General features: G+C 48.1%; 1 protein-coding gene and 1 pseudogene across 5 annotated transcripts in view; one reads left to right on the top strand and one right to left on the bottom strand.

The window, feature by feature from the left end:
• Window positions 1–7003: 7003 nt before the first annotated feature.
• LOC309620881 (small ribosomal subunit protein uS2 pseudogene) lies at window positions 7004–10284 on the bottom strand (annotated as a pseudogene). The gene has a single exon. The product of its transcript is annotated as a small ribosomal subunit protein uS2 pseudogene (transcript).
• A 199-nt stretch (window positions 10285–10483) lies between these two features.
• Window positions 10484–27192, top strand: part of IQSEC2 (IQ motif and Sec7 domain ArfGEF 2) — an 83094-nt gene continuing 66385 nt past the window's right edge. For 3 of the 4 annotated variants that reach the window (XM_082375993.1, XM_082375992.1, XM_082375997.1), the window contains exon 1: window positions 10484–11454. In XM_082375993.1, the coding sequence (XP_082232119.1) occupies window positions 10748–11454 (707 nt within the window). In that variant the 5' untranslated portion in view covers window positions 10484–10747. The remainder of the gene's footprint in view (window positions 11455–27192) is intronic. The other variant, XM_082375998.1, reaches the window with a different exon arrangement.

Here is a 27192-nt window from a genome sequence, read left to right as displayed (position 1 = left end):
GATGAGAAGAGGGTCCCCTGTATGGTTTGGAAGAACAGTGATGGGAACTGAGTTTGTAGTTGGCCACAAGCATTTGGTGGCTCTGTCAGTCCTCCCTTCCAGCTCTTCTACCCTGGGCTCCAAGACCCTCTCTCCCCATAGCTGGGGCGGAGGGAGGGGGATTGACAAAAGCCAGCTCAGGGTGGGAAGGGAGACTGCACAGAGCCAGGTCCCTGTCCAGGAGGCAGGAGCAGCCGCCACAGTGGGAGGGAGCAGCAAGCCAACAGCTGAGTGAGACAAGGCCTGGGTTATTTTTTTTCCAATTTGTTGGCATGTGGGTGGATTTTTCTCCTTTTTTCTTCTCTCCTGCTCTCTGCCGTTTCCACAGAGATGTGGGAGTTTGCAAATTTGTCTCAGTGGAGAGGAGAGGCAAGAGCCGATTTGGGGGGTCCTTGTCAGGGACCAGGGGAGCAGAGAAGGACACTGCAATTCTGGTAACAAGAAAACTAGGGCCCATTCCCTGATAGTATCACTAGGGCGAGGAAGGCTCTCACTCTCTTCTTTCCTTTTGAGGCTGCAGGGACGCCTTCTCACCTCTGTTCAACTCTTGGCTCTCAAATCCATCCCACCTGGTGATTGCAAAAGGCTTTCTCTGCTTCTTTCCTTGCTCTGCAACGCCAAATGCCCTTTCCTCAGGGCCCTGGACAAACTATGGGCACCCGTGAGACTCTTCTACCCAGAGGCTGCTCTCCTCTCCAGTATGGCCGGGGGTTGGGGGTGGGGAGCTGAGGAGCTTTCCTTTTTTTCTAGTTATACATTTAAAGGATTAAAAACAAAAACCAGTACTTATAGCACATGCTAAGTGCCAAATGAGTGTTTCAGGCTTTCAGAGGGGGAAGCTTTCTGAAAGAATTAAGGGGTAATTTACAGAAGTCTTCCTGGAGGATGTGGGACAGAGGCAAACTGATAAAGTAGGTGAGGGCACGCCAGGCAGAGGCCAAAAGCACGGAGTTGTGGGTCTGGACACCTAGATGCTGATCTTGGTTCTGCCATTTTGTAATGTGATGTTGAAAAAGGAAGTTACTTCCTTTCTCTTGGGCTGTCTTTCCTCATCTGGAAAATAAGCAGAATCTCTAAAGCTCTACAGATTTGTGGAGCCTGAATCCTGATTCCTGGCCTTGGTGGGGGGTGTTATGAGCCATCTAATGAGATCATGTGTATCCAGAGTGTGTTGAACACCATCAAGGGATTAGATGACCAACTGTACCATTTTGCCTGGGACTCAGAGGTTCCCTGGGAAGCAGAACTTCAGCGCTGAAACAATCCTGGGCAAACTGGGATAGTTGGTCACCCTAGCAAGGCCCACATCCCCTACTTGTTATTATCACTATCATTATTGTTATCATTACCATTATTATTACCACTAGAGGGCAACACTCTCTTATGCCTGGGAGTAGGTCTAACCAGCCCCCCTCCAAAAAAAAAAGGTACGGAAGTGTCCCCTCATTCCAGGACCAACCAATCCTTTCAGTCTTTCTCTTGTAGAGAACACTGAGGAACAGAAAGATCTGTGGACCTTGAATTCCAGGAGCTTCCTTTTGGCCTTGCCAGTCCCACATGGTCTGACTTTGCCAGTTGTGCCCAAACCCCAACTGGCAGTCAGTTGCCTAGTCTGTCTCACTGTGGCAGAACTACCCTGCTTCTCTGGGGACTGGGCATATAGGAGATGCTGGCACATAGTGTTGGCTTGTCTGAACACAACAGGAACATTCACAAGGCTTTGCTGCTTGCATGCTTTTTTTAAAAAATATATCTTTATTGGAGTATAATTGCTTTACATTGTGTTAGTTTCTGCTGTACAACAAAGTGAATCAGCTATACGTGTACATATATCACCATATCCCCTCCCTCTTGAGCCTCCCTCCCACCCTCCCTATCCCACCCCTCTAGGTCTTCACAAAGCACTGAGCTGATCTCCCTGTGCTATGCTTGCGTGCTTTGACTTCCTGGCAGTATATACATTCCACAAGGCCAGCTCCATTGATACAGGACCTGGCTTTCTCCTTCCTAAAGAATTGATTTGTGGGACTTCCCTGGTGGTCCAGTGGTTAAGACTCCGTGCTCCCAATGCAGGGGGCCCAGGTTTGATCTCTGGTCAAGGAACTAGATCCCGCATGCTGCAAATAAGACCCGGTGCAGCCAAATAATAAATATTTTAAAAATAAATAAATAATGAATTGATTACTGTATTACCTTATAGCTGTCATCACATCAAATTGTAGTTGTAATTTATCTATCTATATACCCCATTAGATTGTTGATTCATGCGCTCAACAAACATGGATTGCTTACTGCTTACCTACCATGTCCCAGGCTTTTTGCCAGACTCGTGGTACAGTGGTGGGCAAAACAGATGGAATATCTGCCCTTGTAGAGCTAATAGTCTAGTGAGGGAGGTAGGAGGGAAGCAAACAAAGAACCACACAAATCAATGTGTAATTACACACTTGCTAAGTTCAAGGAAGGAGGACTCACCAAAAGCATATATCAGAGGGATCTGCCTCATCTGGGAGTGAGAGAAGGTGCTGCTGATGAACTGACATTTGAACTGAGATCTGAAGAATGAATAAGCGGTAAGTAGGCAAAGGCAGCAGAAAAGAGCTTTCTATGCCAAAAGAACAGCAGGTGTGCAGGGCCTGAGAGGGGAAGAGCCCAGCTCCCAGGAGGAGCTGTTTGCTTCTTGAGGGCACAACCTGCCTCTTGTTCATCTTTTGCTATAGCTCCAGGCCTGGCATACAGAGATGCCAAATAAATGCCCGGGGAATTGAATTGGATGAAATTTGGTCATGGAAATCATCATAGGTTGGAGGTCAAAAGACCTAATTCCTGGTTCCAGCCCTTCTGGGTAATTCGATTTTCCAACTGCTTACTGTGCACACATCATGTGCAAGGACCTGGGGCCAGGCTGGGCTGGGGGATTGAAAGGTAAACAAAGCGGTCTCTGCCCTTCAGCAGCACAGGGTCGGGTGAAGTGGCTGACAGATAGACAGGCTCCTTCCACTCTCTGGCCCTCTTTCTCTTTGGTTCTAAAATGAAAGATTGGGGTTACAAAATCCCTAAGGCCCCTTCTAGCTCTAACTGTCTTGCCCCGCTCTTCCTTGAATACCAGCTGGTTAGATGGCAGTGGGAACAGTGGAGCGGATGCTTCCATTTCTCCTGCCTTATAGGTGTCACATAGAATAGGACTGGGGGAATGCAGACTTGAGTTCTGTTTATGGACCATTCTCCCTTTTACAAGGGTCTCAGGAGCAGTTAGGGTTCACTGCTTTTGGGAAGAATGTTTCAGAATTCCATGAACCTTTGTTTCTTTCTTTCCTCTCTCCTCTCCCCACCTGCCCCCCCTCCCCCCAGTCTTCTTGTCTACATCTAGAACTGTGTTCATATATCAGGGCTGCAAAGGGCCTTTAACATCATCTTATCTAACCCCTCCATCCAGTGTTTACATTCCCTAGGCAATAGACCCTCCAAGTGAGGCCGTCTGGCCACTATTTGAAGACCTCCATTGATGGTGAACTCACCCTCTTCACTAGGCTTCGCCTATGAGATGTTTCTTCCCTCTGGGAGTCTCCCTGTAATTTTCACCCATTGCTTCTGGCTATGCCCTTTGGAGCTAAGCAGAATAATTCCACTACATTGCCCCCACTGACAGCCTATTGGATATTCGAAGCCAGGAATCATGTCTTCATAAGCGTGCTCTCCTCTAGGCCTAATATCATCTGTTCCTTCAAATGTTCTTCACTGGTTCAAATCCCCTTAGCATCTGTAATATAGTTTAGTTTATGTAAGATTTATATCCCACCTACTTTAAAGAGGATATTAGGCAACTCATCAGTTACAACATGAAAGAAAGACAATTAGGGATAAAAATGTGGAAGAAAACAGACCAGAGACCATGTAAAGGAAGCACAAATAGATGTTGCCAGGTACCTAAAATGAACTGGATTATAATTGGACTCTGAATTTGGCTCGAAGTTTTATGGCAGCTAGGACAAAATTGGAAATGCATTGGGTTATGTGGTTTTATGTTCTGACAGACTCGAGCTTACAAATCATCTTCAGAGAGAAAATTTTTCCTTAAACGAAACCCAGACTGGCCTATTAGGATTGCTTTCTGTGAGACTGTTCAAAGGCTTACAGGTACTTTACATACATCTTGCCCCTTCCCCCACTAGGCGGAAAGGGGCTGGAAGGATAATTAATTAATTAGCAAAATGCTGTCTCAGTTTTAAGCACCGCTGTCTCTTTAGGGATCCCCACAGGGATGAGCCTTCCTTTTCCGTTCCTTTTTCCTTCTATGTGCCTCACAGATGGTCACTTTCTTACCGTTCTTCTCTTTACAGTCTTCAATCTTAAGACTCTTGGGAATACCAGACCTCAGGAAATAGCCCAAGTAAGGAGTTATAGCCTAGTGGTCACACAGCAATTATGTGCAAATCATTTCTCTCTGGTCCTCAGTGTTCTCATCTGAAAAATGAGTTCATCTCTAAGCACTCTAAGCTTCAGGTTGGATATTCTGGACTGTAAACTCTTTGAGGGAAAAGACTGATGATTTTTTAAAAAAAAATTTTATTTTCCCATCTTGTGTCTGGCAGCTAACAGTATAGGAGACGATCTGCTTGTGGTAGAGCTGTGAGAATCCAATAGGAAAAACCAATTTGAACAGATGCCGCCTTCAAATCTGAGGAAAATATTTCATGGCTCTCATCATCATGATGAGTTCTTGTTGACTGGATACTGGCAGCAGTGAGATGTGGTTTTCAGGGCTCTTTCCTGCTTTAGCTCTGCATTCCTTGGCAAAGCTGGCCCTGGGGTAAGGGGAATTGCAACAGTCACACCAGGGACCGAGGCTTCTGGGAAACGACTCTGGGAGGCAGCAGGCAGGTAAAGAAGGTAGTGCCACAGTCTCTGGTGAACGACAACAATGAACCAATAAAAACCCACTTTGTAGTGTGTAATATTCGGTACACTTAATGTCCATGTCCAGGAGCCCCTCCCCTCCTAGCATGTTACTCTCCTGCTCAAAAACCTTCCATGACTTTTCATTGCCTATAACAGAAGGTCCAGATGCTCTAGTTTGGCTTTGGAGTCTTCTCCAAGGGGAATCAAGCCATGTCTTCCCATCTCCTTCTATCTCTTACAACTGCACGCACGCACGCGTGCACTTCTCCTTCTCTCTTCAAACTACGTGTGGTTCCCTAAACACACAGTTTTCCCAACTCTGTTCCTTTCCTGCCATGGCATGTGGCTCCCTTCAACAGGTGTTTCTCAGCTCTACCACTTCCACCTGTTGAAATCCTCAGCTCAGCTCAAATACCTTCACATCCATAAAGACCTCCCAGCACCCTAGTCCTGGTGCCTCCACTCTTGTTCTTTGCACATTCCATTTTGTTAGTCCTGTTTGTGACTTAGGATTGTAGTCTGACTAGACTGGGAGCTCCCTTAGGGCACAGGCTATGTTTGATTCACCCAGAGCTCTCCATCATCTTTTGCTGCTTTGTTTTTCTCCAGAGCATCTAGCACCATCTGGGTTCGTTTCCTAGGGCTGCCGTAACAAAGTACCACAAACCGGGTGGCTTGAAACAGCAGACATTTATTCTCTCACAGTTCTGGGGGCTAGAAATCCGAAATTGGGCCATGCTCTCTATGAAGGCTAGAGGGAAGAATCCTTCCTTGCCTCTTCCTAGCTTCTGGCGGTTGCCAGCAATCCTTTGTGTTCCCTAGCTTGGAGACTCCAAACTCTGCCTCCATTTCACATTGTATTCTCCCTCTCTCTCTCTCCCTGTGTGTGTGTGTGTGTGTCTATGTCCAAATTTCCCTCTTCTTTTAAGGACACCAGTCATTAGATTGGGACCCATGTCAATAGAATATGGCTTCACCTTAACTTGAGTACATCTGCAAAGACCCTAATTTCCAAAAAAGATCACATTCACAGGGTGGACATCAAGTCTGAGGGGATACTATTCAACCCAGTACTCCATCCAACATGTTCTATCTATTCTATTTCTTTATTGTCTCTCTCCCCCAGTAGAATGTCAGCTCAATGAGGTTAGGAACTGTTGTCTATTTTGTTCATTGGTATATCCTCAGTGTCTAGAATACTGCTTGACACATAGTAAACACTCAATAAATATTTTGTGACTGAAACTTTGTACCCATCTGCCTCCTACCTCGCAGAGAATCTGAATGAGAGAAGCAGGGACAGGGATGGAAATGCAGGTTTGCCTAGAACATAATAAATGCTCTGTAAATGTTTGCTGGATGAATAGAAGTATTTGATGGATATATTAATTTAACACTTATGGAGCACCTATTCTGTACAGAGTATAAGGAAAGATACAGAGAAGTGAGGAGGAAATATCTGAGCATCCTGGCTATGCCTCTGTGTGACCCTGGGCAAGTCATTCAGCCTCTGGGTTTCACTTTCCTCATCCATAAGGTGGAGGTAATAACATTATCTACCTCATAGGATTGTCATGCAAATTGAGTTCGTGCATGTAAAGTACTTAGCACAGCACCTGACACATGGTAAGCACCATAGATGTGTTATTAGCAACTGTAGTTGCTGTTACATGCTAGCCTCTGTGCAAAGTGTTTTTAAAAAGCAGCTTTATCGAGTTACAATTCACATACCGTAAAATTCTCCCTTTTAAAATGTACAATTCAGTGGTTTTTAATTAACAGGGTTGTGCAACCATCACCACCATCTAATTTTAGAAAATTTTCATTCTCCCTCCCCAAAACCCCATAGCAGTCACTCTTCTTTCCCCAACCCATGCCCTCGCCCCTGACAACCACTACGCTACTTTTTGTCTCTATGGATTTGCCTATTCTGGAATTTTATATAAATGGAATCATGCAATATGTGGACTTTTGTGTCTCCTTTAGCATAATTTAGCATAATGTTTTCAAGGTTCATCCATGTTTTAGCATGTATCAGTACTTCACTCCTTTCTTAAGAATTGAGGTATAGTTGATTTACAATATTATATAAGTTTCAGGTGTACAATACAGTGATTCACAATTTTTAAAGGTTATATTCCATTTATAGTTACTATAAAAATTGGCTATATTCCCTGTGCTGTACAATATACCCTGTAGCTTATTTATTTTATAGATAGTAGTTTGTACCTCTTAATCCTCTACCCCTCTCTTGCCCCTCCCTGCTTCCCTCTCCTCACTGGTAACCACTAATTTGTTCTCTATAACTGTAAGTCTGTTTCGGTTTTGTTGTATTCATTACTTTGTTTTATTTTTTAGATTCCACATATAAATGATATCATCAGTATTTGCCTTTCACTGTCTGACTTATTTCACTAAGCATGATACCCTCCAAGTCCATCCATATTGTTGCAAATGGCAAAATTTCACTCTTTTTTATGGCTGAGTAGTATTCCATCTTGTACATATACCACATCTTCTTTATCCATTCATCTGTTGAAGGACACTTAGGTTGCTTCCATATCTTAGCTACTGTAAGTAATACTGCTACAAACATTGGGGTGCATATATCTTTTCAAAGTAATGCTTTCCTTTTCTTTGGATATATACCCAGGAGTTGAATTGCTGGATCATATGGCAGTTCTATTTTTAGTTTTTTGAGGAACCTCCATACTGTTTTCCACAGTGGGTGCACCAATTTACATTCCCACCAACATTGTACTAGGGTTCCCTTTTCTTCACATCCTCATCAACACTTGTTATTTGTGGTCTTTTTGATGATAGCCATTCTGACAGGTGTGAGGTGACATCTCATTGTGGTTTTGATTTGCATTTCTCTGATGATTAGGGATGTTGAGCATCTGTTCATGTGCCTGTTGGACATCTGTACATCTTCTTTGGGAAAATGTCTATTCAGGTCTTCTGCCCATTTAAAAAATTTTTTTGCTTTTTTGACATTGAGTTGGATGGGCTGTTTATATGTTTTGGAACTTCATTCCTTTTTATGGCTGAACAATATTCCACTGTGTAGATATACCACATTTTGTTTACCCATTCATCAACAGATGAACATTTAATTGTTTCCACTTTTTGGCTATTATGAATAATGCTGCTATGAACATTCATGTATAAGTTTTCGTGTAAACATTTTTCATTGCCCTTGGGTATATTCCTAGGATTGGATTCCTGGGTCATATGGTAACCCTATGTTTAACATTTTGAGAAACTTCCAAACTGTTTTCCAAAGCAACTGAACCATTTTACATTCCCACCAGCAATCGCTCCACATGCTCACCAGTACTTCTCCTTGTCTGTCCTTTTTGTTTTAGCTATCATAGTGGGTGTGAAGTGGTATCTGTATGTGTGTGTTTTAAGAAACTGATGTTTATTTTTCAACAACTTTATTTCCATTTTCTGTTTAAGAGCCTATGGAAGAACAGCTTCAAACTACCCAGTGGTCGTTCCTACCCATTCAGTGGCCTGAGCATTGGGAGTAGTCTTCAGTGGTGGGCTGAGTGCTCCAATCTTCAGCAGAGAATTGCTGGATAGTCACAGAGGGCACCAACATACTATCAGACCAGCCTGTGACCTCAGGTTGAGTAGCAGTAAACTCAGGAGCTGGAGCGGTCCATTCACTCTGAAATTCTTCCACGGTCACACCTTTCCAGCAGTGGCCTGTTTATCTTTTTCGATCTCTTTAGGGTCTCTGTAGAAGCAGAGATCAAGCATGACCTCCAGTGGGTGCTCATGGGAGATGGTGTCACATATGCATGGTACTTCCCAGGCCAGCATCCACATCAGACCCACTGAGTGGGCTCCTTTGTTGTTGCATGGGGTAGCAGTGTCCACGTGGCACAGAGGAGAATCTGTGTCACACAGAGCAATGGTGGGCAGGTTAACATAAGACACCTCTGTGAGAGGCTGGTGGTCAGCGGTGGGATCAGTGACCACTGGAAGTTGTGGCTCACGGAAGGCTCCCTGGATCTTGTTAATGAAGATTCCAGGAGCGAAGTGGCCAGCAGTAGGCGTGGCCCTGGTGGCAGCAGCGAACTTCAGCACAGCTTGCTGGCCAGTATTCCTGGAAAATATGACACTGACATCAGCTGGGTTTTCAGTGGCACGAGTCACCAGCAGAAGCTCCTCTTTAGATTTATGATGTAGATACCATCACTTTGCCTTTTGTAGACATACTGTTCCATTTGAAGTCAAGGTTGGTGCCACCTAAGTGGGTTCCTGCTGCAAGGAATTTAAGGACATCCCCCTCCTTCATCTCAGGATATCAAGGGCTCTGGACATTGTGAAAGTTTCCCTTTAAGTTACAATGGAAAGCTCATTGTGGTTTTGATCTGCCTTCCCCTGATGGCTAATGATGTTGAGCATCTTTTCATGTGGTTAATGGTCATTTGTATATCTTTGGAGAAGTATCTATTCAAGTCCTTTGGCCATTAAAAAATGGGTTGTTTTTTTGATGTTGAGCTGTAAGAGTTCTTTACATATTCAGATATATCATTTGCAAATATTTTCTTCCATTTTCTGTGTTGTCTTTTCTGTGACAAATGTTTTTGCATGCTGTTTCCCAAGACCACTCCTGTGAGGTAGGTGTTATTGATAGGGAAATGGAAGTTCAGAGAGAAGATGAAATTTAAATCCAGTTCTGTCTGACTGTAAAACTCAAGCTTTCTCTTCTACCCCAACCTGCTCACAAAGATGAATGAAGACATGTTTCTGGCTTTAAGGAGCTTGGTCTGGCAGAGGACATGACACAAGAACAAAAATGAATGCGCTATAAAGCAGAGTTCCACTTGTCCCACAAGTGCCACAAAAGATGTGTGGAGGAAGCGAGCGATTCTGGCCGGGGAGATCAGGGCTGGCTTCAGTAAGGTGGCATGTAAGTCTTGAAAGATGGGTACAGTTTCATTGGATGGAGGTGATGGAGTAAATGGAGGTGAGCATTTCCAAAAGAGAGCAGAAAATGGGGGTTGAATGAATGAATGGGGCTTTGATCCTAAGACTGGCTGTGATGGGGTGTCCCAGGGCTTGTTGGAGTGGGAGATCCTGGGACTGCCCATGCTGTGGGCTAGAGAGAGGTCACCTGAGGTAGGAGGTCCAGGGGTTGGATGGGATGGGGAATCTGACACTTGGGATTGGCAGACCCAGGGGATGGGGAGTCTGTGTGATGCCCAGACCTGGGAGCTGCCTGGGATGGAGTTTTCTGGGAGGTCTTAGACGAGGATCTTGGGCCTGGTGGACCCAAGGGACATTGGAACGGACTGGGATGGAGGGCTTCTTTAGGCTGCATTAAGTGCAGACTCTGGGACCGGTGGAATGTGATGGGGCTGGCCCGGGTGCCTTGGGGCGGGTCCGGCTTCGGGTGCGGGCGGCGGTGGCAGGTGGGACGCTCGGGGGCGGGCCGGGCGCGCGGGGTGGGGGCAGGGGCGGGGGGCGGGCCGGCGGCCGGGGCGGTCCCGCGCGGCCGCGCTGCGCAGTGACTCCGCAGCGGGCGGAGCGCCGTGGGCCGCGTCCTCGAGAGCCGTGGCGGTGGCGGCGGCGGCGGCGGCGGCAGCGGCAGCGGCAGCCTCAGCTCCTGCTCCCCGTGCCGCCTGCCCCAGCGCTGTCTCCCGGGCCCCCCCGGGCCCCCGGGCCCTCGAGCCCGGTGCGCGCCCTCGCGTCCCGCCGGCCCCCTCCCCCGGCTGGGCCCGGGGGAGGGTGGCGCCGTGAGCGAGCGGGGACCGGGCTCTCCTGCCCCTTCCCCTGCCCCTGGGCCGCCAGGATGGAGGCGGGGTCGGGTCCCCCGGGCGGCCCGGGATCCGAGAGCCCCAACCGGGCGGTGGAGTACCTGCTGGAGCTGAACAACATCATAGAGAGCCAGCAGCAGCTGCTGGAGACCCAGCGGCGGCGCATCGAAGAGCTGGAGGGCCAGCTGGACCAGCTCACCCAGGAGAACCGCGACCTAAGAGAGGAGAGCCAGCTGCACCGCGGGGAGCTGCACCGGGACCCCCACGGTGCGCGGGATAGCCCGAGCCGCGAGAGCCAGTACCAGAACCTGCGCGAGACCCAGTTCCACCACCGCGAGCTGCGGGAGAGTCAGTTCCACCAGGCGGCCCGGGACGTGGGCTACCCGAACCGGGACGGCGCCTATCAGAACCGGGAGGCTGTGTATCGGGACAAGGAGCGGGACGCCTCCTACCCACTCCAGGACACTGCTGGTTACTCTGCCCGCGAGCGCGACGTGGCCCAGTGCCACCTGCACCACGAGAACCCAGCCCTGGGTCGCGAGCGTGGCGGGCGGGAGGCCGGGCCAGCGCACCCGGGCCGCGAGAAGGAATCCGGCTATTCGGCGGCGGTGGGCGTGGGGCCCCGTCCACCGCGAGAGCGGGGCCAGCTGAGCCGTGGCGCATCCAGGAGCTCCAGCCCCGGGGCCGGCGGCGGCCACAGTACCAGTACCAGCACCAGCCCGGCCACAACCCTCCAGAGAAAGTAAGGAACGCGTGTTTGTCTTCCCTGGCTCTTCCCCGCTAGTTCCCTCTCCAACTTGTATGGCTGGTAAAGTAAGAAGCCGGTGCCTGATTCCATGTCCTTCTCTCCAGTCCCAACCTGCCGGGAGAAGCCGGGTCCCCCTCGTGCAGCCGACACCCCTTCTCTAGCTACCCCAGAGTGGGTTGGCCCGATGAGTGCAGGCGTCTCTTCTTTCTCAAAACCGTGGCCAGTGAGGGCCGGGAGCAGTCATCATCCCCTCCACTTCTTCACCCCCTCGCTATATCCTTGCCAGAGGATGGCTTTTCATTTATTTATTTTATTTGGATGTGCCGGTTGGGGTTTTTATTGTCTCCGACGGTGTCAGATCAGAGCCCCAAGGGAAAGAAAGCACCCCCCCTCCGGTCTCCTCTGCGGGTCCTGAGCACAGGCCTGATCTGATCTCCTCTGGCGGCCTCAGCTCCATCCTTTCGCAGAGAGGCAGGTGGGGACCAGAATGGCTGCTGGAGGTTGATATCCCTCTGAGGGGAACTGCAGCACATCCTGGTCGGGGGAGCAAAGATGGAGGCCCGGCCCTTGGCTAGTTCCTCAAAGACCACCCCCTCTCCACCCTCAAGGAAAAACCACCCAATTAAAGAGCGTACCAGCAAGGGAAGTCTACAGATCTTCCCTCTTGTTGGATCAGTGCCAGTTTCTGTGCTGGGGTCTGTGTTTCTGCCTATTTGGGACACCTTGGCAACATCTATTGGGTTGGTGGGGCATGGGCTGGGTCCACTTCTTCCATGCAGATACCACGGTGAGCTGGTCGGGATAAATGTCAGGCCAAGAGAGTCAAGGGCGTGCAGGCTCCACAGGGCTGCCCTAAAGGCTCCCTGATTTCTCTTCTGCTGGATTGGAAAGAATACTGACCTGGGAGTTAGGAAACCCAGGTTCCCCTTCCAGCTCTGCTGCAGATTGGCTTTGTGACCTTGACTGAGTCCCTTCCTCTCTCAGGCCATCAGTTCCCCCATATCTTTTTAAAAGGCAAGGTCTGCCTTGAATGCTCTTTAAAGGGCCCCTCCAGCTTAGATTTGATGGTTCTGTGACTAATCCAGCCACCACTACAGAGCAAGTCTGAAGTCCTCTAGCGAATGGACAGCTTTCCCCCTCCTCTCACTGCTCAGCTGGTCCTACCATGTGCCACAACCAGTGGAGTGTCTCTTGGAGGCTGGGCTGGGGGTGGGGAAGCCTTCTGCCTCAGGAAATCTGCCGGGAGACAGCTCTCTGCAACTCCCCCGTGGTGAGGCAGCAGGCTGGGGTGCTGGGTTGAGATGGCTGGGCCCCAGGAGCAGCAGCTGCAGCTCAAGGGCTCGGCTGGGCTTCACTGCAGTGCACCCTCAGCTGAGGTTTGGTGTGGGCCGCCCCAGAGGGAGATGGGCTCTTCTGCCCAGGCAGGGCTGCTGGGAGCCCATTCCAGGAGGACTGACTGTGTGCAGCTTGGGGCCCCACACTGGAGGGAGGGGCCAGGTCGACCGACCAAGCAAGGCCTTTTCAGGAGAGGGCCATGATGGGGAGGGGACAGAGGGAGACTGTATGGGCATTGTGGTCCTTTAGCCTAGCTGCGGAAGACTTTTCCAGAGTGGTCAAACCTGTGACAGAGGAAGCAGCCTCATTATGTGTGGCTCCAGGGAGCAGAACCAGGAGCAATGGGAAATTCTGGGATAAATCAGGAAGAACTTTCCAACCTGGCTGTCTGGTGATGCAGTGGACTGCCTCAAGGGGGTCGGGGAGGGCTGGAGAAAGCATAATTCCTGAACCTGGTGGAAAGCCCAATGAAATGACCTGGGTCTTCCCCAATTCTAGGATTCCATTCCTCTCAGATTCTCCATCCTGCAGACGTGGGTCTGAATCTCTTGGCTGGCTGCAAGCCTGTTTGCTCTTGAGCTCCGTGCTTCTGCCATCTGGACAGGCCTGCCTCTCGGTCTTTCCCTCTTTTTGTGCACCCTCCAGGCTGTTTGTTGGATTCCCTTGCTTCACATTTCCTACTGGATTAATACGGGGATTTAGAGGGTACTTTGAATTTCTCCTAACCATATATTAAATATTTGCACACCCATTATTACCTCTTTTGGTCCTCACAACAGGGCCTGTGCAGTGAGCACTAGCAACTCCATTTTAGAGATGGGGAAACTGAGGCTCCAAAAAAAATGAAGGGACCGTGCTCAAGATTACACTGCCAGTTCCTAATAGAGCTGGGGCTAGAACCCAAGTCCACCTGTCTCTGAGGCCTGTTATTTTTCCACTGGAGCTTTCCAGCCTGAAGGAGTCTCTTGGCCTCAGGACCTGGCCAGGTCACCAACTGGGAGAGGCCAGGAGAGCCTGAGGTATCTGGAGGATTTGAGCAGGGGGAGATGGCTCTGGGATGAGTGATGAGAGGGGGAGTCGATGGGGGAGGGCAGAAGGCCTTGTCTCCCTTCTTTCCGCTCTCCCTCCCTCTCTCTCTCGACCAGGCGTCAGGAGGGCCTATTGATGCACTAACCATTGTTGTCGCCACAGCTGCTGCAAGCTACTCCCCTGCCAGGCCTGTTCTGGGTTTGTAAGGAGTGGGTGAGAGACTGCCGCTGGAAGCCAGGGCAGGCAGGGTGGGTGTTGAGCAGCAGAGGCTGCAGCATTGGGGGAGGCTAGGTAGAGCTGGTACATGCTGGGCGCTCCTGGTCCCCAGGCTCCCTCTGGTGGAGGAAGAGGGGAGAGAGGGGCCTGGGCCCAGCTGCTGCTTGTTGAAGGGCCTCTCTGCCCAGGGACCCTGTCTGTCTGTCACCACAACCCACGTTTTACAGCTGAAGAAACCGAGGGCTCAGAGAAGTGAAGTAACACACCAGAGGTCACACTATCTGTGAGACAGACTCCCGAGCCTGTGAACTTGCCCTCTACCGCAGTTGATAGCAGCTGTCATGTCCACCCCCACCTATGTCATCCCCCCAGGATTCCCACATCCTCCCGCACTGTCTCTTCTGGACAGGTTCCCGGATGCCAGTCTGCCTTCTGCTGTGCTCTGGGTGTGGCCTTTCTAGTGCAGCATAGCGCACGATGAGGCCCGACCTCCTTCTGGCCACTGGGCCTCTGTACATGAGGTCTTTGCTTGCTTGTTTGTTTTTTTAGCAGCTGCTGGTCTCTGCAATGCTCAGGTCTTTTTCCCTGGAATTGTTACCCCCACTCCCCATGGTTAGAGAAGAGCTCTGTTTTCGTTGTTGATCTTGGCCTGGCCCCCCTTGCAGTTCTGGCGCCTGGAATGATTTACAGGCGTGCTGGGGGCCACTGCTGAGTCCTCCACGCTGAAGAGAGCCGCATTTCCTACGATTTTTGCCTGGGCCCAGCTCCGGCTCTGCCGTAGGCGGTGGTGGGCTGAAGCTGGTTTGGTGGTAACTCTTCATCCTCTGCAACACCCCCCACCCCGAGCAGGCTGGCTTGCATTGGGGAACAGCAACCAGCAGGACCGGCCTGGTGTTCTCAACAGCCAGGGCAATGCGTGGTCTAGGCTCCAGGCACAGTTGCCGGGTTGTCTTGTGTGTGCGCTGGAGTGTCAGTGCGCTCCCCATGGGGGCTGAGGGCACTGGGAGGGAGGGAGGGAGCCCAGGGAGGGGCCTTGGGGAAGTCTGTCTCCTTTGGGGTATTGGGCACTTTTCCTGGGCGGGGTGTGGGGGTCTTTCCTTCTTCCCAGGAGGGAGTACCATTTCTCTCCCTCCCCCCACTGTGTTGGGAGCATTATACTTATGTGGGAGGCAATGATAATGTCGAATTGAATGAGAATTAGAGGAATCTTGCTTCTCAGTCAGATCTGGGGCGAGAATGGGGCTGTTGTCATCCACAAACATTTCTTGGCTGTGTGCACAGAGCAGGAGGGGCCCCCAGGCTGAGCAAACACCAGACTCTCTGCGCTTGAGGCTTGAGAGCCCTCCCACCCCCTTCCCTGGCCAAAGACACAGGGGACCAAGCCTGACCCACTGTAGTGCCGGTGCTTAGGACAAAATGAGTAGGAAGGGCAGTGAGGAGTGGAGGCCAGGCCACTGGTCAAAGACCTGGGCAGGGAGCTTTGGAGAGAGTGGGTGTCGGATGGAGGGGGAGGTGGGAGGAAGACCGGACCCAGGCTTGCCCTCTGCTACTCTTTCATCTGTCTCACCTCTGCCTCCTGTGGCCTCTGAGTTTGCTGGGAGCACAGGGGAGGCCTGGGGCATGGAGAAGGGGCCGCACATGTGCTGAGTGAGCCTCAGCCTTCTATGTGCCAGGCACCACCCTATGTGGCTTTATGTAACAATAGCTAACGTCTTTTTTTAACCTGCATTTACTGTGTGCCAAGCACTATTTGTTCTAAGTGCCTTCTGTGTATTAATTCATTCGATCGCCATATGAATCCTTTGATGTAGATACTGTTATTAAGTCCATTTCACAGATGAGGAAACCGAGGCCCAGAAAGGTTGGATAACTTCCCCAAGGTCACTCAGTGAATAAGTAGCAGAACTGAGAAGGAGTTAGAAGGAGCCCAGGTGGCCAGGCTCCAGAGTCCGTCCACAACGTTCTCACCCACCATTCCATGCTACTTCTTATCTCATTTGCACAGAGTCCATGCCAGGTGGATATTGGTATTATCCTCTTTTTTCAGACAGGGAAACGAGAGGTCAGAGAGGTGCGATGACCTGCCCAAGGTTACACAACTGCATGAGGCCCAGAACTATCTGGCTTCTGAGCCTTTGGTCCACCAATGCCTCCTGCAGGCAGGTGTGAAGACGGTAAAGATGCTCTGGGTGTGGCTCTGGGCTTCCCCCAGCAGAGCTCCTGGGACCACTGCTTGAGTCAAGCTCCCTCTCCTGATAGCCTCTTGGATTTTGACCACAGTCTCCTAATCGATGCCCTCCTGCTCTTGTTCCCTTGGGCCCCTGATGAGGTACAGCCAGACCAAGCTTTGTGCGGGGCTCCAGCAGTTTCCCTCATCTTCCTGCTGGCTAAATATGGGACATTTTGAACATCGAAATAAAGAATGATCTTAATGCATTATAACCCACTGAATATGATAGACAACCATAGGTCCATGAGGATATAAATACATAATACATGCCTGCCATGCATGGGCCCTTTAGGATCTCACCTTTCTCCTCTCATCTTTTTACAGTCCCCCTCACACAGACCGAGTTCCAGCCAGACTGGCCTGTGTGCCCCACTGTCAGCCCACTCAGCCTCCTGAGAGCCTCTGGGTCTTTGCTCATGTTGTTCCCTTCTCCCGGGCTGTTCCATCCAGTGCCCAGGCTGCATTCCACTGTTGTTGCCTCTCCCGTGTTTGCGCACAGGTCTGTCCCTGACCCTTGAAATGAGCACTTTGCCCCTTTTTATACCTTTATTTGTTTACATCTTGTGTCATCTCTACTAGTTTGAGGGCTCCGTCAGATTAAGATTTCATACACATATATCATGTGCACGTTGTGTCAGTCCCTCTGCTAGGTGCTGTGGGCGTAACTGAAGGAGCTAGAAGCTTGGAAAAACATAGCACAGCACATAGTAGCTGCTCAGTAAATGTTGAGTAGACAAATGATTGTCAGATTAAGTCCCGGTGCACTAATGGCCAGGGGTGCCTAAGGTGTTCTTCCTTTCAGGACTCCTGTAGAGAGAGATGACTCAACTTCAGGGTTCTCCTGGCTTCTCTGTGGCTTTTTCCTCATGCTCCCTGGAGCTGTTTGGCCTCTGCCCTCTGTGTTCCTCCCACTCACCAGTCTCCCAGTTCATAGGATGTCAGGGTAGCAGAGTCAGATGAGACTTCAGAGACATTTAGGCCAATCTGCTCATCATTACCTGTCCCTCCCATGCCATGGCCATGTCATACCATGTTCTTCTCCCTTAATGCGGGATCTTCTGTCCTGAAAGGAGCAAAGAGGCCTGCACAGGACCTGTGTGCCCTCTGCCTCATCCAGTGGGAAATTACTTATTTACCCATCAAATCTTTATTGGGCTCTGACCCTGGGCTAGGCACGGTGTCTTGGAGTCAGAATAAGACACAGCCCCTCTAGCTCATTCTCTGCTATGTTCCCTGGCAGAAGAATCAACACTTGTCATGGGGAAGAATGATGAGTAAATGACTTATTCCTCTGTTGTGGTAAGTCATTTAGGGCAAGATCATTTGCTAGTTACCCTCACTTCCTTGTGGTGTCAGGTCTCTCTCCAGGCATCCGTGTTGAAAAGCACTCACGCAAGTCTGCCTGTTTTTTGTTTTGGCTGCACAGTGTGGCATGCGGGATGTTAGTTCCCCGACCAGGGATTGAACCCGTGCCCCCCTGCATTGGGAGTGTAGAGTCTTAACCACTGGACCGCTGGGGAAGTCCTGGGACGCCTGTTCTTAAGCACTTAGGAGCTGAAGCTCTCTGGGACCTTCGCATATGGAGAAAAATGTGGTGCCGTGGGAAGGAGGAATTTCTGTGACTCTAGGCAAGTCACTTAACTTTCAGAACCTCCGTTTTCTCAAGTAGTCAATGGGGATAAAACTATTTTCTGATGGGTGCGATTCCTGTTTCCCCCCTCCCCCCAGCCCCACAAAAATGTATCAGAAAGTTTCCTGGCTGCCGAGCACACCCAGCAAGGTCCTGATCAGGATGAAAAAACCGAGGGATAAGGATGGAAAACAATACGTGAGGCTGCCCTGCCCTCTAGAGGTGGAATGTAGCAGACAAAACAACCCAGCCAAGATCGTCGCATCACATCCTTTTTAAAACAAACATGACAAGCCAGGGCTACACGACAGATCACGATGATTCCTCTAACATTTTAGAAGGAAATTTATCACAATTATCACCAGATATGTACCATTTCACTAATATCAAATGCATTTCTTTGTAGCCATGTGATACATACATACATATATATATATATATATATATATATATATATTTTTTTTTTTTAAGGGTAATAAGATTGCATATCTGGCTGGGCCTTGTGATTTCCTACTGGATTCCAGATGCAGTATACTGCATTCACCTGAATAAAACCAATATTTTCCTCTATAGAACCACTTTAGAATTATTGTCATTATATCTGTGATAAAAAGTACCTAATTTCTTCCTTTCCCCAAATTTCCTTACAAAACTGGGAGGCATCCCTCACAACTGTACATCTGATATGCTAGACAATTCATAAATGACCCATCTTGTCATGATTGTTGTGAGAATTCAGTGAGATGACAGAGAAGTGTTCAGCAGAGAGTGTGTGTTTACTCGGTGGTAGGCATTTTTATTATTAATAATAATAATTTTGCAAAATTCCGTGCCATGGAAGGGCAGGAACGAGAGGTCATGTGGGAGCTCATCACACTTCTGAGAGAGAGAGGGCCGTCCAGTGAATATTGTGCACCTGGGATGTGTCACAGCTTGTGCTATTGCAGGCAAGGAGTTCCACGATTAATAGTATACGCTTCTTGGCTTCAGGGAGCTCACAGTTGGGTGGAGAAGACAAATGTAACATGGTGTCTTGTGTGCTATGCCAGAGGGGAGCACGGGAGGCCACGAGTGCCCAAAGGAGGGACATCTACCCAGACTGAGGTGATGCCTGATCTGAGGCTTGGAGGATGAGTAGGGGCTAGCTAGGTGAAGAAGGACGGCATGTGGGTCGGTGGGAATTGGGAACCAAAGGGAGGTTAAGACGGAGGGGACAGCACGAGCAAATGTACAGAGGTATGAGACCAGCAGGGTATGTGGAGGTGGGGAGGGGAACACTTTTACCAGGTCAGTACAAACTAGAGCACAAACAGGGAGGCAGGGAGGATCCAGAGAAGAGTCTGACGACTTGGCTGGTGCAGATCATGAGGACACTTGAGTAGCGGGATAAGGAGCTTTATTCTGTTGCGAACTGGGAACCAACATAGAGTTCTAAGCTGAGGGAAGAGGTGTGTATTGTAGAGTATGGGGTGACGTGTTGAGAGCAGTGTATTGGAGAGATCCTGCTACAGGGCAATTTGGAAGATAGACTGGAGGGCATTCAGTGATGAGGCTGTGGGACAGTCTAGATGAGAGGTGATAAGGCCTGAACTTGGGTGGTGGGAGTAGAGATAATCTACTGGGGGAGAAAGACAGTGACAACACACTGATAAGTGCTGTGACAGAAGGGAGTGCAGCAACTCATGACCAGTAGGGTTTTAATAATATCAGCATAAACGTGAAGAACCTTCCAGCTGGAGGGACCCTTAAAAATCAGGCTGTTCATTTTACAGATGAGAAGACTGGAGCCTAGAGAAAGGACTTGTAGGAGGCCACTCAACGTGTGAGCAGAAGAGCTCTGATTAGAAAAGTCACTCTAGTGTTAATGCCAGTGTTTAAAGCATCATTCCTTAAATGTGCTATTTTATGCCTTGAAATCCTGTGAAGGTTGTAGGGATCATTGTCTTTGTCCTACAGATGAGAAAACCAGGCCTCCAGGAGGCTGGGTGATTTGCTGGGGAGGAAGCGATAAAGAGTAGGCATCACCTAAGTAAAGGATCTCTCGCTTCAGTGGCAGACAGACCCTCTGCTCTGGTTCAGCCCCTCAGAAATCAGATCGGTTAGATTCATAGCTGGGGTCTGTGGTTTCCTTTTCTCCACCCAGGCCCAGCCTTCTTTCTGCTGCTTTCTGCCTTGCAGGTCCTCATTTAATGTAACTGAGGCAGCTCAGAGGCAGTTTCTGGCTTGACAGCAAGGCCTGTCGTCCCCCTTTTTCTGTTTTCATGGAAGAGGGCGGGCCTGTGTCATCACTGTGTCCCCATTGCCTTAGGCAGGGTGTCTCTAGCCTGGGTGGCTTTGTTTTGAGGCCCCCGGTATGATACGTAAAGAATGAGCTTTGAAAAAAAAAAAAAAAAAAGAATGAGCTTTGGAGACAGACAGACCTAAGTTTGAATCTCGGCTCTGCCCCAACCAACTGGATGACCTCAGCTAGGTCATTTTACCTTCTCTGAGCTTTAGTTTCCTCATCTGTAAAATGGGATGACAATGCCCATCTCTCAGGATTGACCAAGATCATTTGAATGGCATTCCCTGATATTTGTAGGTGCTCAATAAATAGTCATTTCCGGGGGAAGAAAAGCAATGACATAATTCATGATTGTGCCAAAACATATGCTATCATACCTCATTTCATAATCATGATATTACCTAGGATTCTTCAGTTTTTATAGGAGATAAGTCATCCAGATATCTGGATAGCACATCATTACAATAGGACAACTTGAAGTTTAACAAAACAAAAACAAAACAAATCAAGAACAGTCATTTCCTTCTCCTTCATGAAATCTCCCATGGACAATGGACAATGACTTGAAGAATTCAGTGCTCAGCAAAGGTTTGCTTCCCCTGAAAACTGGTATATTTCCTCCTTCCTAATATGAGGCTGTCATGGCTCATTGTATCTTGCTTTCTGCCTCAGCTACCAGTTAATTTGAATTACAGCTCTAGCATCTTTGTTGATCTCTTTTTCTGAGCTCTTATTTTCTAGTTCAATTTTTATTCTTTCCTTATCTGTGTTATTAGAGTAATCCACCTCAAATCCTTTGTGACTCAGACAGGTATAAATAACTAATGGGTGTAAATAGTTGAATGAATGGAAGACTGGTGAGGCTGGACTGGTGATGGTGGGGTTTGAAGAGGACCAGAGGGTGGTGCAGGCTGGGGCACCTGAGAAGGCATCTGTGAGGAGTCGAGGGGTTAGTTAGGAAAGAGTCGGTCCTTCCCTGGTCCTTCACTGGTCTTGCTTCTGCTCTAGAAAGAAGCATGGATTTTGGAGAACAAGACTTCGCATCACCTAGAGTCATCAACCTCCCCATTTTATATGGACCGTGTGGGAGACTGAGGTCCAAAGAAAGAGGAGGGACTTGTTTTGAAAAATTAAATCAAAGCAGTACATATACATACTTTTATTTATTTTTTAAAAAAATACTTATTTATATAGGCTGCGCCAGGTCTTAGTTGCACCACTCGGGATCTTAGTTGTGGCATGTGGACTTCTTAGTTGCGGCATGCGAACTCTTAGTTGTGGCATGCATGTGGGATCTAGTTCCCCAACCAGGGATCAAACCTGGGCCCCCTGCATTGGGAGCGCACAGAGTCTTACCCACCGGACCACCAGGGAAGTCCCCATATACATAATTTTAAAGGGGCAAATAGTACACAAGGACATGCATAGTAATAAGCCAATGTCTCCCTGACCCCCACTTCCCAGCCCCCAGAGGTGACCACTTTTACCATTGAGGCTTTCTGGTGGTGACTTCATATCTCCAAATAAACATCCTTTGTTGGTTTTTTCTTCATTTATCAACTTTAAACATCATCTATTGACTTCTTTCTACTATGACAAGTGAGAATTTAGCTTATTTACAACACTTGACTCTTTTTTTCCCCCTTCCAAACTTTAATAATTATATTACTATTTTGGTTCCTCTATTAGTTACCTTTGTAACTTTGCTAGATACTACTTAGACTGTAATTTCTTATTCCATCAATTTTCCACAGTATCTCTTGACCACTCAGTTTGTAAGATATAGTTATTAGTGCCCCATCCTTCCCTCCATCTCTCCTCCACCTTTCCACCTCCCACTTTCTGTGTTCTGTACTTTTGCATCCAGCAAGGTTGACTACATTTGCATTCTGTTATGTAACAATAATTAGGTCTTCAGTGCTTTTCTGGACAGATTGACTTTAAAAGTTGACCACCAATACACGGTGTTTATGGGATTATGACTATGTCATATTATTCATTGCAGGGCCAAACAGTGTACTATAATTACACATCACTTCCCACAGGTCCACTGTCCCAACCTCTGTACTCCCAGGAAAATTTTCCTAGCATCAAGATCAAATGAATTTTCGTCTCTTATGCTCTACGAATTGCTCAAAGTCATGCCGCTTTTTACTTTGTTACATATTTGGGTCAGGACTTTCCACCTTATTGATCTATTTAGACTTTCCACCTTATCAATCTATTTATTTATTTATGTACTTACTTAAACTTACTGTTGTGTGGTGTTCCTTGAAACCACAGGATAATCATAGCACATCTTCTGGGGACATTTTATTTGAAGATTTTTTAGGAGGGGGATTTTTTTTAAAACTTCATACTGAAATATGTATACAGAAAAGTGCTCACATCACATGGTCAAGTTTCTACAAGCCAAACACACCTATAAAACCAACACTCCCCTCAAGGTCTGTTTTTCATTCACCCTACCTGGTACTCAGTGAGCCCTTTCAACTTGCTGCACCTTGTCTTTTCTTACATAATTTCTTTGGTAGTTTCCTGCCCTTCATTTTCTCTGTTTTCTCTTTCTGGAATGTCTGTTAGTCGGATGTTGAACTTCCTGGATTGATCCTCTAGGCTGCTCACCTTTTCTCTCATATTTTCTATTTTATAGTTTGTGAATGAGTTGATACAAAGTGAGATGTCTGTATATCCAGCTGACCTGTCCACTCGCTGGCTTTATTTTAGGTGAGCCGCCGGGGAAGTGGCAGTTGTAATGGGTGCCCCCCAAATGCCAGAATGAAAAGCACTTTATTCTGGGAGCACCAACATGCCACTAGGTGCCCTGAGTAATCCCAGATAGTTTAATTCCTTTGATATTTTGCCTAGGGATGAAAGCCAGGCAGCTTGTGTTTTGGATCTGGGAGTTGTCAGTGGGGGCACAGGGAAGGATTTCATGTACTTACCTTCAGTTTATCCCCCCGTTTTCAGCCCCTGATTGCTCCTACCCTCCCCTGTACCTACCATCTTCAAGTCTGGACTCTCTCTGGGCCTCTGCTGGCCTGACTGGCTCCCTCTCCAGCTGCAACCCCCTGAGTGGCGTTGCTGGCTCTCCTTCAACTGTGAACACTCTTCTCTTTGTTTTTTGCTCCCAGAAATTTGTTGAAATCTCTCACCCATTGATATCACCCTCTCCCATCCTCTTCACTGTTATGATTTCTTACCTTATTTTATTCCTTCACATTCTTTTCAGCAGGGTCCTGACAGAAGAGAGAGGTAAAGATTTATGCTCTTGAGGTCCAAACTAAGGCTAAAGCTACTTTTAAAAAATGGTTGTTTTGCTTTCTCAATCCAGATTGAGAATGGAAATTATTAGTCAACCCCCAAATACCCAACCCTGTATGGTCTCATTTTGGCATGTGTTGCCTCTGGCTCCAGCCCTGTCATGAGCATTCCTGTGGCAGCCTCCTGAGCACCCTTTTTCCTCAACCTCTGCCATCTAGACCATGCCATCAAGAGAACCCTCAGCTGAGGGACTGGAGACCTGGGTTCTGACCCCCACCCTGCCACTGCCTTCCTCTGTCTGAACCCCCGGGCTAGTCCCTCCACCTCTCAGGGTGCCCTCACTGTGACTTGAGAGGGTCTGGGTCTGCTGTGAGCTGTGCTTTGGCAGGATTGGGTGGGTGCTTGGAGAACAGCCTGGCCTCCTTTGCTTAGGCAGTGGGAGCAGGTGGGCCAGAGCTGGGCCCCAAGCACACAGGAGGGGGCTTTGAGGCTGAGCTGAGGCTTCTGCAATAGCAGGCTGCTCTTGCTGCGCCCCCTTCCGCCCACTCTCTCTGCCATCATGGCTGAACCTCCATCCTTCTGCCGCCAGCAGAGGGAAGCAAGAAGGGAGGGCTGGAGAGCCAGTTCCATTTTCCTTCTCTCTCTCTCTCTTTTTGTAATAGTGCTGAGCTGCTTTGGGCTGCAGTACCTGTGCCTAACCCCACCTTCCCTTTTTGGTGCCCCGCCTCCCATCCTTGAATGATTGTCTCTTCCAGAAGCACCCCCTGAATGCTCATGGTGTGGAGGGGAGATCGGAGCCAGATGAGGGAGAGAGGCCAAGCTGTGGGAGATGAAGTGCTGCCTAGCTCTGGCATGACAGAAGGAAGCCACAGCTGTAGCAGTGAAAAGCATTGGCTTTGGAATCATACAAACCTAGACTTGAGTCTCGGCTCCACTACTTATTAGCCCTGTGACTCTAGGTAAATCACGTTGCTACTCTGAGCCCCAGTTCTCACATCTATACAATGAGAAGAATAATAATGACCTTGCACAGCTGTTATGAAGATAACACAAGTCCTGGACCATTGTAGGTGCTTAATAATCACTTTATTCTTTTTGGATTATTAGAAGGCAGAAATGCTAAGGACCAAATAAATGCCGCTTTAGTGATTGAAAGGAGCAGGAGGTTAGGAAGGCAGCGTTTGACCTTGTCACTCTTTGGTTCGAGACCCCCAGGGGCTTCCTGGCAATTATACAATGAGGTTCACACTCTTGCCTGGTGTTCAATGCTGTTTTTGTTGTAGTCTCTGCCTGTCTTTCTTTTCTTTAAAATAAAAATGTGAAGTGATACTTGCCTCTTTATTTTCTGAAAAAGAAATTTGAAAAGTGATAGACAGATATTTCCTTTGATGCAGCAATCTTTATCATCATCATCATCGTCATTGTCATCCCAGGACTTTTCAATGAGCAGTGGTAACAAAGGACTAGAGGAAGAGTAATCATCAACAGAAAGATAACTAGCAACTGAAACCACCATGGGCTTTCATTTTGTTTCCCCACCACCATCTTGGCCTGTGGATCATGTGGATCCATTCAATGTCATGTGAAAAATGCTGAAAATGGTTACATTATCCAACAAGGTTTCTGATTTGTCCTGTGGTCCATCTAGTTTTTCTTCTCTTTAATTAACCTTATAAGATTTTCTTGCATGTCACTATTACCTCATCCATATGACTTCTACACTTGCCTATTTGTCATTTCTAGGTCTGATTCTTGGCTCAGATGGCCCCTTAGAAAGGAGTCTTCCCTCCACCTGAATTATCTTTCAAAAAGTTTTAACTTTGGCCTTTCACATCATCATGATTTAGGTGGCAGTTGAACTTGGGAGGCATCTTTGCCTCTCCCCTAGTGCTTTACCACTTCCTGGCTGTCACAAGTTGGTTTTCACACCACTTGTGGTCTAGGAAAGCTCTCGCATGCTCCTTTGGGTCAGGCCACAGCCCCACTCACCTTTCAATTAAATTTAGTTTTTATTTATTTATTTATTTTTTATTGGGGTATAGTTGTTTTACAATGTTGTGTTAATTTCTACTGTACAACGAAGTGGAGTTCCCTGTGCTATATAGCAGGTTCTTATTAGTTATGTATTTTATACATATTAGTGTATATATGTCAATCCCAATCTCCCAATTCATCCCCCTGCCCCCCCGCCCTCCCCCCACCCCCGCTTTCCCCACTCATCTTTCTAGCCACTCTGTTCCCTTCCTGACCTGCATTCAAGTTGTACTGAAGTATCTAGGATACCCTCGGTAAAGTGGACTTCTTTATGGGTCCATGCCTATATTCTGGCTGTTCTCTTGGCCAAGAATACCTTTTACCCCTGTCTACATGGCAGATGTCTACTCAACTGTTGAGGAACATCTTCAGTCTCTCACTGATCCAGGCACTTGGAAACAGTGAACAAAACAGACCTCTGTCCTGCTGAGCTGACAACATTCTAGTGTGTGAATGTAGGGGGTGGGGAAAGAAAAGAAACAAATAAACAAGAAGATACAAAAATATGTCAAATAGTAATAAGTACTATGGAGAAAAATAAAGCTGGGCAGGAGAATGGGAGTGCAGAAGGCCGGTCAACCCTACCATAGCCAATATTTGCACGCCCATTAGTAAAAGCAGCCTTTTCTCATTTAAGCATTTTCTAATGTTATTACATACTCATTACAACCATAATCCTTCCAACAACTTTATCAGGTTAGTGCTATTATTTTCTTTATCGGTGAGCAAACTGTGCCTTAGAGATGTAAATCACATAGTTAGGAGGGGCAGAGCTGGGATTCAAACCTCGGCCTGTCTGACCCAAAGCCTGTGCTCATAACCTCTAAGCCATTGTGCCCCCAGCAAACCTCACAACAACTCTCTGAGATTGGAATTATTATACCTATTTTATAGTTGGGGAAGCTGAGGTTCAGAGAGGGGAATGGACTCATCCATGGTTGCACAGCAAATAAATGGATTTGAACCTAGATCTGTCTAACACTCAAGGTAGGCCCTTCTACCAACCTTGAGGCCTAGGGACCTATGGACCTGCCTGCCTCTATGTTTGTGCAGCCCATGCAAGGTACCAGTTGAGGCCACTGGCCCTTCCCCCTTCTCTTCCCACCTGTAGTTCATATGGAGCCTTGAGATGTGTATGGATACCCCAGCCCACATCCAAACCCTGTCTATTTTCCCTTCCCATTGACCACCCACTGGGCCTAGCAGATGGACCTGGATAATAAGACCACACAATTCCTGCAAGTAAGCTCAAGAAATATGGACAGGGAATTCTGGGTTCCAGGTACCTGAGTGCAGTCTAGAAGGGAGAGGGCCAGAGATCCTGATGGGCATATTCTCTTGGCCCCACAGACCCTTTACCTCACAGAGAGAGGTCTCTGAAGTGTGATGTCCAGTGTAGGACCTTCTGTTTCCCAGTACAGCCTATGATATTGCAATTTGTAAAAAGCTGGGCTCCGTGATCCTCCTCCTTTGGCTTCCTGAACTAGGTCCTGCTTTGCAGTGGGGGTGGGGGCTGCGGTGGGGCTGGTGTTCCATGGGCCTGGGCCTTCCGGGTCTCTGGCCAGTGAAGAACGGAGCCTTCCCAGCAACTGCCGCTAGAAGTGTACACAGACCCTTGGGTCCCCTTCACAATATTTTGTTCATAAGTATCTCAGGATACTTCATTTCTTAGGAAATTTTTAAAAAGTATACACTTAATGCATTCTTCCA

Source organism: Balaenoptera borealis (genome assembly GCF_965194805.1).
Source record: "Balaenoptera borealis genome assembly, chromosome: X".
In the NCBI taxonomy this organism is placed as follows: Eukaryota; Metazoa; Chordata; class Mammalia; order Artiodactyla; family Balaenopteridae; genus Balaenoptera; species Balaenoptera borealis.
The sequence above is the reverse complement of the archived record's forward strand: the minus strand, read 5'-3'. Positions and strand labels throughout refer to the sequence as shown.